The 12,652-nt window shown below is 51.6% G+C and overlaps 2 protein-coding genes across 4 annotated transcripts in view; both read left to right on the forward strand.

Moving 5' to 3' along the window:
* Positions 1 to 12,652, forward strand: part of LOC144179588 (trypsin-1-like) — a 127,030-nt gene that overhangs the window by 7,000 nt on the left and 107,378 nt on the right. The gene's annotated exons all lie outside the window — the stretch shown is intronic.
* LOC144179587 (uncharacterized) lies at positions 315 to 2,006 on the forward strand. The gene is made up of 4 exons (XM_077707998.1): positions 315 to 666; positions 739 to 929; positions 1,496 to 1,629; positions 1,846 to 2,006. Exons 1-4 carry the CDS (start codon positions 409 to 411, stop codon positions 1,980 to 1,982), a joined length of 720 nt encoding a protein of 239 aa, XP_077564124.1. The 5' UTR covers positions 315 to 408; the 3' UTR covers positions 1,983 to 2,006.

The raw sequence follows: 12,652 nt of genomic DNA on the forward strand, positions 1-12,652 counted from the left end.
TTTAACCTCGTGCAAGTGGAATGCTTCGAAAAAAACAAAAAAAAAATAAGAAGCTGAGGACCTCTTTTTGGGGGGGGGGGGGCGATCGCCCCCTTCGCCCCCCCCTTGGGACCGCCACTGCATAGAACGTTGCTCACTGCCCGGCGTCGCTCACACACCCCACGCTCCCGCGGTCTTCGCCGACCTCCGTTCCGCACGTGGCGGCCCGGTCCACTTGACCATGCGATGGGTGACCGGGTGTGCAACCGATGGTTCGTGCGTCGCAGCAACACCGGCGTGCGCCTATAGGCCTCGTGCGCTCGTTTGGAGGCGCCACTGAATTGGAACCGGTGGCGCCCCCTCCGGCGCCGCGCCGCATTTTTTGCTTGTCCGCCGTTCCGTGCAACGCAGCTCCGCAAGGCTTTCTCTATGGCTCGGCCGCGTCCGCGCGAGGCCAGCATGACGGCGCCAAGCGGATCGTGCGTGCTGTATTGCGGTTTTAGTAAAATACAGAGCCCTGAGAAGTATTTCAAGGGAAGTTGCTTCAGGCGCGGCATCAAGCTTTACGCGAGCAACCACGTGTACGGCGTAAAAGAAGAAATCCTCAGCGAGACGGCGCCGTCTGAAATCGTGGCCAGGTGCATTCCGCAGATGAAGAGCACTTGCGACTACGACGTGCGGCTGGAGGTGAGTGAATTGTATTTGAGATACCCTTATGTGCTTATTTCACGTACATGGTGATTTGTTTTGTTTATGTAGTTGTCGCCGAACCCAAGGCGCATTGTGCGAGGCCGCTGTTCGTGCAAGGCTGGCTGCCGCGGTTGGTGTAAACACGCGGCGGCGGTGGCCGTTTTCATAAACAGCCACGAGGAGAAATCGTGCACGGAGTTGCCGCGTGCTTACGCGACCGACCCTGGACACGAAGAAACAGATAAAGGAACTCTTTGCAAGTAAGCACGAGGAGCGCTTTCTTGAATTGTTCAGATTATTCAACATTGAAGCATGCGTGCTTTTTTGTATTGCATCATACAACTTGATAATTATTTATACAGGTCGCCCCTTGCCTGCCCCAGTACTCAAACCCCTGTGCCCGAAAACGGTACATGCCCAATTCTCGGGCGTGAGGTGTGCGTTCGCGGACATGATCGCGTGCGAGGACAGCCACGACGAAAATGCAGATCCAACCGGTGCTTCCACAGAAGCTGTAGACGAAAGTCTCAATCTCGGCATCGAGGTTGTCAGATCGCTGCTCGGGGAAGCGCGAGAAACGTACGCAACCATGCAGGTGGCGAGCGTGGTACCCCTGACAATAAACAGGTGCAACCTTCTCGCTATGCTGGAGCAGAGAGAGGAAACGTATTACAAAACGTTTGTGAAAAAAAGCGTGGAGCAGATAGCGGAGATCGCGCTTTTAACCCTGGGCCAGGCTGCTGTAGACAGGTTTGTTATATCTGCAGCCTTTATGTGCTTCACAGCGTGTTGTGCATTTTATACAAAATGGCACATTTTGTCGCAGATGGCACCAAGAGCGGAAGCACCGCATCACAAGCACGATGGCCCACCGCATCAAAACGAGGAGGACAGAGTTTGAAGCACTTGCAGCTGCACTCGCTTCACCACGCCCATTCTGGGCGCAAGCCACAACTTACGGTAAGGATTCACGTATGGGTGCACAACCTTAAACATTTGCTCAATCCGTCCTTTTTACTTGCAGTAAATAGAGTCTTAAATGCACGTGAATAAACTAAATTGCATGAAACAGGTCATATTAACAAGAAGAAGAAAGTTTGTTGAACAAACAAACTTTCTCATGTTAGAACTCCTCAGTCCACATTAACACATTTCTTTTCTTTTTTATTTTTGCAGGCAGAAACACCGAAGCCGAAGCCAGGAGGGAGCTGTCAAAAGAGACGCCAAACGCGCTTGTTTATCTTGCACGACGCACAGCCCTAATCCAGCGCAGCCTGCGCTCCTCTTCGTACGGCTTCCACGGAAAGGAATAAAAACTGGTTTTCGGGAGCTTGTCAGCAGTGTTGGCGTAGCTGTTATGGCATCCGTAGACGCAACAGTACACTGATTTGCGTGTTTTCGCCCGCAGAGGCGCCATCCCGCAACACTTCGTTACCGGCGGCGGCTGACTTCGCTAAGACCCGGACAAGCAAAAAATGCTGCGGAGGCTGCCAGGTGGCGCTGCGTGTACGGCCGAAGTAGCAGCGCACTAGCCCTATAGAACCAACCTAGCTCTGGGGTGATTGGTGACGCTCCCTCACATTTTGTTCGTAGCCTTAAAAAAAAGGAAGAGAAAAGACGCAGACGTGCACTGGGAATGGGCTGATCGTTAGTTCCACACTAAAACCAGATTTAAAGGCAAACCAAGTGGCCCAATTAAACTAAGTGGATCCTCGAAATAACTTTTTTTCTAGCAAATGAAGGCGGTGACAGATATTTTACATTGGTGTAACCCTGGAACTTTTGTGTCCGAAGAGAAACGGGCTGACGCAAAATCACTTGTCTCACAGGTCTTAAAATGGAGTCACAAACAAACCAGACAACGATACGGGTGACATTAGGTGTGACAAAGCACCGATTTTCCAAGTAATATCGTATCACCAGGATATTACAACCGTTCGATATGACAAAGTTATTGAAACCGAGAGATGGCTGGATCGAAAATAAAAGCAACGACTTTGACCACGGAGCCTTGCCCACTCTAAATCTAAGACTTCTTACGGATCAGCGAGGGAAATGGCACAGACACCTGTCCTACAGAGGAAGCAGATTTACGTCATTTCGTTTTACAGTTTGCGCTAGAACATCTCACTCGCCTGAAGGAAAGCAGCTGGTTAAGCTATGCTTCCTACGCTACGCTACACTACGCTACGCTTTATTTATTTTGGCAGGACTGACGTATTTGCCGCAAGTGCAAGTGTACGCCATGGTTTGAAAATGTAACCATTCTTGACAAAGGTAGCGCGAAAAGTAGGAGAGAGATACTTGAAGCGCTTTATATTAAACAGCAACAAGGAAATCGTGTTAGCGTACCTTTCATTGCTTTGAGTGATAAAGACATTGCAATCCTACAAGGGTGATGTTTGTTGATTAGGGCAGTGCACTGAGCATGGCGTGTGCCGTTTCTTTCAGAATGAAGTTGAGTTTTGGGCTGAAAGCTTTGCGCGTGCGTTGGAGGTTGGTTGATCGCAGAGTGTATGATTCTTCAATTATACGTCCAGTTGCTCGTCCAGCGTGTGTTGTCTTTTCTTTGCCTTGTGGCTTCGTTGCATTTTTGCTGTTTTTTTCCAAAATGTCAGATACGCGCGCGACAAAGACGTGAAGAGCCCTGCGTCCACTGACCTCGAACTGGTCTAGCACGAGGTTAATGCTTTAGGTTCTGCGAGTCAACAACAACTAAAAAAGGTGTTCGGTTTCGGCCGAAACACTTATCCGGCGTGACCAGCGGTTGAGTACTTGTCCTGGCATTACTTTCGCAAGAAAAGCAGTGCATTGACATCTTAGATACTGTCGTCACGCCTTACAGGGTTCACTGTTGAAAAACTGCGACGGGCTTGTGTGGCCACAACTTGTCGTTATGCCGAAAAAAAGAATACCGAGAATTCACTGTACTGTCCAGCACGTGTGGTTCGTCTCGCGCCAGCCTGGCACCGCACACCAGCGAGCTTACACGGCATGGCAAATCAGCTTCATCTACGGTGACCTTCCTCGTGTATGCGTGCAGGGGATCGCAGAGGAAGACATTACGCTAGCGGCCGTGGGGGGGAGGGAATCGTTCCATCAGTAGCGACCTTTGAGAAAGACTGCCCCCAAAGAAGAGAGCCCCGGCAGAGAATGGGGAGCAGAGATGGGGGCGGGGGGATCAATTGCGGTTCAAGGTCATTATCCCCTTTCGCCAAGCAAACGAGGGGCGTGCGCGCACGCCGCACAAGTAGGCGCGACCGGCGGCGAAGAAGACCCTGGAAAAAGTGGCACGGGGAAACCTTTCGGAAACACAGGCCGGGCACATCCTCCTCTTGGCGTCCCAAGAAGCCGGGACCACGAGGCAGCGGTGCAAAGGCCCAAGAACGTGTGCCCGGAGAAGCAAGAAGAAAACCCTGGCAGAACAGCGAGGCAAGCGCGTGTTGCAGCGAAAAAGATAGTGGTTCAGCCGGGAGACAGAAAGGCGGGGGGGGGGGGGGGGGTGCACGCGGAATGGTTTCAGTGGGGCATCCGCATTTGGGTCGCAGCCACTGGTATACACGAAAAGAAGACGCCGCTCGTTCACAAAGGGAAGCCCGCCTGGCCGTCGCCGTAACCTCCTCCTCGCGTTCGCGCTGCTCCGGATTTCACGCACGAAAGCGGCTTCCCTCCGCGACGTCCGCCTTCGCTTCTCGGCCAGCTGCCGCGGCGCTGCATCGCACTCGCCGCGCTGGCGACGGCCTCGTGTAGTCGATAACGTATTCCTCATCCCGGTAACAGATTTGCGTGCGATGAAAACGAGTCGCCTACCCGCTGCTCTGGTTTTTCTGGAACGCACTGTTTGCTTAGCCGCTTGCTGGAAGTGTGAGCGAAATGGTTTATTCAGACGTCATATTCTTTGCGTGAGCGCAAGATTGGGCATGTCGGCGGAATTTTCGCGTCGATCCGTCAACACGGCCAGCCACAGAAAAGTAGAGAACCAGAGTGTGGAGACTCAGCGCGTGGAGATAGCTGCCACGGCCGATCCTGAATTTCGCGAGCAAGATGGCCGAGCTACTCCCGCATCCTTAACGATCCTCCAATGAATCACCAATAGTTTTTGTTCGGTTTAAATGACACTTCAAAGTCGCCAGTCTAAACGCGAAGGATTTCTACTACGGATTGACGAATTGAGACGGCCAATTGCATTGCAACCATCAGCATATCTTCAAATTGCTTCAGATGTACCCGAGAGGATTCGGCGTCGCCGCCGCATTATGTGACACGTGTATATTTATTAAGTGGCTCCGGCGCAGCGTCACCAATCGCCCCAGAGCTAAGCTGGTTCCACAGGCGCACGAGCCATCGGTTGCACACCCGGCCACTCGCCTCATGGTCATCAAGTGGACCGGGCCGCCACGTGCGGAACGGAGGTCGGCGAAGACGCTGGGCGCGTGGGGCGTGGGAGAGACTCCGGGCAGCGAGCAACGTTCTGTGCGCCGTGTGACGTCACTGCTCCACGCGCATGCGCAGCACGGCTCTCGAAACTGCTCAACCTCGGCCAGTGTAGCTCGCGCTACAAAAAGTGTGGGTTTACGCGCCAAAGCTGGGCCATGAGGCTCGCCGCAGTGAAGGGCTGCGGATTAATCTAGACCAACTTTTGCGTGCGCCGAAATCTCCATACACAGGCAGTAAATGACTTAGAGAAAATGGATCCTACAACTCAAATCTGACTTTATACGCTGTCGAAAGAATGTTAACATCCCCCGGAAGATCAGGGAACACAAAAAAAAATCGCGCCAATCCACCCCGTGAATGTGGTTGGAAAGCAAAGCTGTAAACGGCACCTATAACGATTACTCATGCGACGTCACTTAAAATCACTCACATCGCTCTACAAATAGTAAAACCATAGAGAAGTGAAATGCACTTAACCACACCATTTATTACTTCGAAGAGATATTCTTGGTAAGGTTAAATCAATGCATGATGCATGAACGGTGTTTGGTTGAGTTGTATTGGTGTAGCACAAGAGTGGAAACCTTTGTTTATAAAATCAAAGTAAGCGCCAACCAGGTGTTAGACGACCTGGCTTCTCCGTCTCTGCGCCGCGGACGGAGGCGACGAGACTTGCAGCTGAGAAGGAGGAGGAAGAAATGCTTCTGTTCAGATTTCTGAACGGCCGAGAGTGCAGCCCTGGGGAGTAATTTCTTGTTCTGTGGGACCCATATGCAGACCGCGCGGACTGTGTTCTGTCCACCCGCTGAAGCTGGGTAGGTAGAGAAGGCCTGGACAGCAGCATCTCCCATTGTTCTTGTTGGGTAGTTGACGGAAAGAGAGGAGGGTGCTCAGGGCTAAAGTTGCACACCCCGATTACGAAGCGGAGTATTCCTACTTCTGAGAAAAATTTAAATTCAGCGTCGTAGCGATTCGGATCCATTACGTGAAGACGCGTAGGCTGTGGGAAGGAGCCCGGATTGTATGAGCCGTAGGGTAGTTTGTTGTTCTCTGGAAAGGTCAGGGTAAGGCGAAGGTATGGTCTGTCTCAGAAGGCGATAATGCTGGATTATCTCCCTGGACGTGACAAGGGGGTGACTCTCCTCGCGCAGCTCCATAGCACGGGAGGTAAAAGCGCAGGCTTGTTGGGTGGACGTATTTGTTGCCCTCCATTGAAGCGTGAGGCGGTGTCCAGATGAGCTGAATGTAACAGTTTGGGGAGTGGTTTTTTCGCATGCACAGTGCAGGTCAGGACACTCAACCCGACTGGTAATTCCAGTAGGTTCTGGGAATCGGTGACTACCCTCCGAACCCCTAGTTGAGTGAGAGCCAAGGTGATGGCTGCCTCTTCCGCTGCCGTCATTTGTTGGGTCCTAAGCGAGGCACACGCTAGGAGGTTGGTTCTGGAGGTAGCCACGATGATGGCATGTTGCTGCCCTCGATGTTTGGAGAAGTCTGTGTAGATAACTGCATGAGCCCCACCGAGGGTGGTGTTTAGCGCTTGAGCCCGTGCTTTTCGTTGACCCTCGTCATGTGAGGAGTTCATATTTCTAAGCAAAGGGAGCATCTTTAGTTTTAGTCGCCAAGAGTCTGGGAGTACGTCAAGCGGAGTGACATTCTGGGCTCCCCAGCCAATCTGGTAAAGCATGCGGTTACTCACCGCAGTTGTGATTCGGACCTTCTGGTTAGAAAGATGGCCTTCTATCAGCTCTTACACGGTGTTGTTGAGCCCGTGTTAAGCAGCCTCAGTGTGGACGCACTCATGAGAAGACCAATGGCCTGCTCAACCGCCTTTCTAATCATTATATAAAGAATCTGTATGTCTTCGTCGTCGAGAAGAAGATAGGGGTTTGTAGTAAGTAACTCTCGAGAGGACAAAAGCTTCAATTATTCGAAAGGTACCGGATTCTTTTAGGCCTCGCTTCTTGGTGGCAACTCGCCTGATCATGTGTATGATTAGATTAATGCTGTTTTTGAGGCGCTGCAAGGAGACGACACTGTTGGTGTAGGCCTGGAAATGTAGGCCCAGGATCTTGATGCTGGGGTTTGGAGTGATGGCCTGGTCATCAAGGAGTATTTGAATGTATTCCTTTATTTGGCGTGAGGGCGGACGACAAGGAGCTGTGATTTTTTACGTGAACAATGGAGGCCACAGGCTTTAGCACATTGGTGTACTAAAAGTGAGATTCCATGGATTGGTGTGAGCTTCCTTTAATTTTTGTAACTCTGAGCACATGAGCAAGGTGCGCACAGGGCCGCTAGACGGGCGTGAGTGATCGTGTGACGCTTTCACGTGGCATTCAGCGAGAAAGCAGGGCGTAAACCCATAGATGTGCTTGGTGAATACACCATTTGTCTTCCCGTGTTCGCGTGGGCTCGTAGCTGAATCGGTAAGACAACGGGCTGTCGCTTTGTAAGTCTATTAGTTCCAGGTTCGATTCCCGGCGGTGCCACTAAATTCTTTTATTTGTTCGCTGGAGTTTTCTGGTGACACCAACGGTCGCGAAAGAACTCTTGGGGGGTAGAGGTAGAAAGCTTTGCTTTAAAATTCCCCCGCATTTCCCCGAGGGGGAGAATGTGAAAGTGCGAATGCACGGTTGTCGGCCCGCTTGCGGCGCTTGCGCTCGGCCCCCGCAGCCCACCGCCTCGCCGCCTTCTCTTCCATCTCTTCCATCGGGTTTGTAGTATCACGTGTACACCACGCAGTTATCAAGCCGCTATAACGCCGCTGAGTCGCCAACGCACGCCGCTGACGACGTAGTTTGAATGCGTTAAAGATATAAGGCGCGTTACTGACAATATCAACGTCGCGTCCGTGGCTTATTCGGTAGAGCGTCGGGCTGCGGCCCGCAAAGTCCTCGGATCGAAACCTGGCGCCGGATGCTGTTTCTTCTTTAAATATAGAGGAGCACTGCGGACGCCGCCGACGCCGCCGCCGCCGCCGGCGGTGGATGGTTTGGGGTCGCTTATAAAGTGCATTCGCACTTAATTAATTTATTTATTTATTTATTTACTGGTACCCTCAGGGCCGAAGCAATATAGAGGGGAGTGGGTTTTAAGATTCATGAGCAAGTACAGCTTACAGTGCGTATCAAGCAATCGTACAAAAAGGTGGCATTGTGCGAGAACACATCATAAAAAGTTGACAAATTCTGCGCACAAAGGGTCAATAACTACAAAGAGAAGACCACATTGCTTTAACGAGAAATATCATGCCAACACAAGAGGAAATTAGTATTCATTCATGGTTATTGGAGTGGTTTTGATTAACAATATTGATTGACTGTAGGGTTTAACGCGCCGACGCAGCACAGGTGATGAGGCGCGCCGTAGTGAAGGGCTCTGGATTAATTTCGATCACCTGGGGATCTTTAACCTGCGCCGAAATCTCGGACACACGGGCGCTTTTGCTTTTCGCCTCCATCAGAAAAGGGGCCGCCGCGGCCGAGAATCGAACCCCGGACATCATGCTCAGCACCACAATTTGATTACTAATAACTGATCGGAAAGCATCATTGTTTACGATAGTCGTAGTTGCAGCCGGAAGGCCGTTCCAGTCACGTGACGTTCGTGGAATGAATGAACATCCGCACGAACGCGTGTGACTCATAGGGATATTAACTTTGTGGACATGATCACAACGGGATGATACGTAGTTTATAATAACGTTTATAAACGTAATTTATAATACCGTTTATATACGTAGTTTATAATACGTTTATAATAAGGTAGGGCACACCACGCCAGTGGCAGTCGCGAAATGCGCCTGTGTGAAACTCCTTTTGGACGCAGTTTTTGCGTGTTTACGGACGTGTATACTTTTCTTCGAAGTGGCGCACCTGTTTGACGTTGCGCCGCGCGATGATCAGACACATTTGCTCTACCGATTGACTGTTAATGAGGTGTAAGGCGCCGACGCCACGCAGGCGATGAGGCGCGCTATTGTGGAGTGTTCCGGATTACTTTTGATCACCTGGGGTCTTTAACGTGCGGCGAAATCTCGTACACACGAGCGTTTTTGCTTTTCGCCTCCATCAGGAAAGCGGCCGCCGCGGTCTGGAACCGAACCCGCAACCTCGTGCTCAGCAGCGCAACGCGTTAGCCACTGAGCCACCGCGGCCGGGAACCGAACCCGCGACCTCGTGCCCAGCAGCGCAACGCCTTAACCACTGAGCCACCGCGGCGGGTAAAGTCGCTCTACCAATCATGAGAAATGAGGGTCGAATGTTTTGACATACGCGTACATGGTGGACACGTAGGATGTTTAGACTTCGCTGACAGCTGCGAAAAGAAGTGAGAGCCTTAAGCTAAGCATAAAAAACAAAACGAAATAGTGTAAATAAGTTCAAGCACAATTTTATGGATATAGTAACATTACGGAGGTGAAACTACAGGATAGAGATGTTATTGTAATAATAAATTGTATTCATGTATTCATGTACTGGTTACCCGCCGGCGCCGATAATCGTTCGTTCTGCTGGAAACGTAGAATGTTTCCATTTGCGGAAAGCATATTCCCCTAGTGGTTTGGTGACTGGACGGCCACTGGCAACAAAAGGGGACGGTGTTGAGCTTAAGATACAGTCTTAAGCTCAAGATAGGGTATGTTTACTGTGCCCCCCTCCTGGCATACCTTTTGAACTATGACACAAGTTGGAAGAAAAAAGCGAGAGAGAAAATTGGGTCAGGTTTACCACCACCTGTAAATTCAGTTATGACGACCGAAAGGTCAGTTCGGTCCGGTTTTGCTGAGACTATGCACACGGTGTTACATGAAAGTTAGGCCTCGGGATGTTTGAATGCAGGCTGTCGCACGCACAGACGGCTCAGTCGGTGCGCCATCTATGGGGAGACTGAGCGACCGAGCACCGGCGAAGCAGCGGTTGAACCCCCGCCTAATCACGTGTTACCGCAGCGGTGAGGCTCCGAGCGAGTGCAGCCGTGACGCCAGCGGATCACGTGGCGTGGTGCCACACCTGCTACGTGCACTTGCGCTCCGGCGCGTCAAGGTCATTGCGACGCGATAACCGAACTTGCGAGACATGGCGTAGTAGAGCTTTCGCTCTGAAACAATGCCGGCGTCTTTCTTCCGTCCTACTTTAAAGGGATCCTGCAACACTTTCGATAAGCGCTTTCACTCTTTCCTTCGCGTCTGAACTAGCGAACGCTATAGTTATCGCCAGCACGGAGCGACACTGAATGATTTGCTCGTCGCACCAGATAGACTTCCATTTCTGCTTTGTTTTTTGTGGTTTTTTTAAAAAGCTGCCATCGAAAAGCTTTCATTGCTGCAACTGGAGGAAAATCGGCCAGCAGCCGCTACATGGCCTTAGTGACGTAATTCGAGCCGTCGAAGAACGTCAAGACCGGAAAAGAGAAAACCTTTTGAGCGAGTTTACAAGTTATCTGATGGGCATAGAGCAGCAATTTTGGGCTGAGGTACTTTGCGACCTCCTAAGCTAAGTGCTGGGTGTGTTGGGTGACTACGTTCGCAAGCATTTAAGATTTCAAAAGAAGTTGAAAAAGTGTTGCAGGGTCCCTTTAAACTGCCGGACCTCTTATTTTTTCATTGGTCACGAGGACATAGCTACCGAAGGCGTCAAGAGAAAGAAACGCGAAGAACGAAGAAACACGCACCGTGCAGCTGTGATATTGAACGGGCTCTCAAGAGCAAGTGCCGCCGATTATAGCACACAACCGCGGCGCGAAGATTCGCCCCAGATAAGCCCGCCGCCCCGCACGCCTATTGTATATGTATAAAACATCGCTTCACGACCACGCATAGAGGAGTTGGACGTGATAGTAGCGCCGTGCACTGCTGAATGCAAATGAGGCGCCGCAGTGCAGCGCCCACCTCTTCAGTCTTCAGCCACGCGCCATTGCGCACGTCGTTATATTTTATTATCTGGCGCGCTCTTCGCCGGGACGAAAAGAATAACCGACAAAATGGAGCGGACGGTTTCGACGCGTTTATAGCAGCCCGGCAGGCAGCGGCGGAGTTTTCTGCCGAGCGGTAAAAGTGGAGTAGGTTGATTCGCGCGCGCGCGCTGACGTGGCCGGGCGCGCCGGCCGTCTCACTCTTTGTTCAAGAGCGTTCCGCGCGCGTCCGTTTTTCGGGCTCAAGACGGCCTGCAGTCAGCAACGCCTCGGAGGTTAGGCGGGCTGTGCACCCTTCCTGAGCTCAAGTTTGTCTCACTACGTGCGGTGTGAATGAAGCGTGGTTGCATTGTTTTGTTTTTTAAACGAACGGTAGTAATAACGCTCGTTCGACTTCCTGAGGTACGACGGGAAGAGGATCACCCACTGGCGTCACGGAATTATCCGAAGGAGGGCGGGGCGTCTTCCTGGGGAGGTGCACGAAGATGGTGTGGCAGGCGAAGTCTGATACCTGGTGAGCTATCTGAACCCACCAGGTGTCAGACTTCGCCTGGCAGACCATCTTCGTGCACCTCCCCAGGAAGACGCACCGCCCTCCTTCGGATAATTCCGTGACGCTAGGGGGGGTAGTAATAAATTGAACACGCACTACTCGAGTGCGTGTACAACGGACACCTGCCTTTTAGGGAATGGAAGGCATAACAAATACACCGACCACAACAGAAAAATCTTTTTCTCTTGTGGTCGGTGTCTTTGTTGTGGCTTCACGCGCGGTTTTATTTTCACTGCTGAGCGTGTCTGGAATCACGCCGACCAACGGTTCAGCACAAATATCAGTACTTCTCTAAACCACTCATGCTTTTGCAGGAGCCAAGGTCTAACATACCCCCCTCTCTTCTTTTCTTTTAAGGTGTCGCATCGAACACGAAAAGTGACTACAGGCGTCGTCGTTAATACGAATAGTACCGAAGCGGCCTCCGCTGTAAAGGGAGAAAAAATTGGGTTCGTGCGGGATTCGAACCCGGGTGCCCAGTCGAAATTGGAACCGGTTACGTTTACGTCTTTAATGTATGACGCGATAGCGTTACTTCGACGTCGTGGAGGTGTTTTCGAACGGAGTCGCTGCATTTGCCATTCGTGATTTCGACGCACTGAATTCGTGATTTCGGCGCCAGGACAGCCAGCCGCAACGGCATTAAATCGACGCGGCCCAACAAAGTTTGATTGATTGTAGGGTTTAACGCGCCGACGCAACGCAGGCGATGAGGCGCGCCGTAGTGGAGGGCTCCGGATTAATTTTGACCACCTGGGGATCTTTAGCGGGCGCCGAAATCTCGAACACACGGGCGTTTTTGCTTTTCGCCTCCACCATAAAAGCGGCCGCCGTGGCCGGGAATCGAAACCGCGTCCTCGTGCTCAGCAGCTCAACGCCTTAGCCACTGAGCCACCGCGGCGGGTGGCCCAACAGAGGGCCATCAACGCTTTTGTGGCTCAAGTGTGCGTGAAAGGTCGCGGCTGTGGAGTGTTGGTTAGTTTGAGCGAGAAGGCGACAGTGTCGGTATTTCAATGTGTATATTCTCTAGCCCTGTTGCCTTACTGAACTATCTTGGTTTTGCTGCTTAGCGAGAGA

The sequence above is a fragment of the Haemaphysalis longicornis genome, unplaced genomic scaffold, assembly GCF_048455015.1.
Source record: "Haemaphysalis longicornis isolate Haplotype H1 unplaced genomic scaffold, Haemaphysalis longicornis Haplotype H1 scaffold_4, whole genome shotgun sequence".
In the NCBI taxonomy this organism is placed as follows: Eukaryota; Metazoa; Arthropoda; class Arachnida; order Ixodida; family Ixodidae; genus Haemaphysalis; species Haemaphysalis longicornis.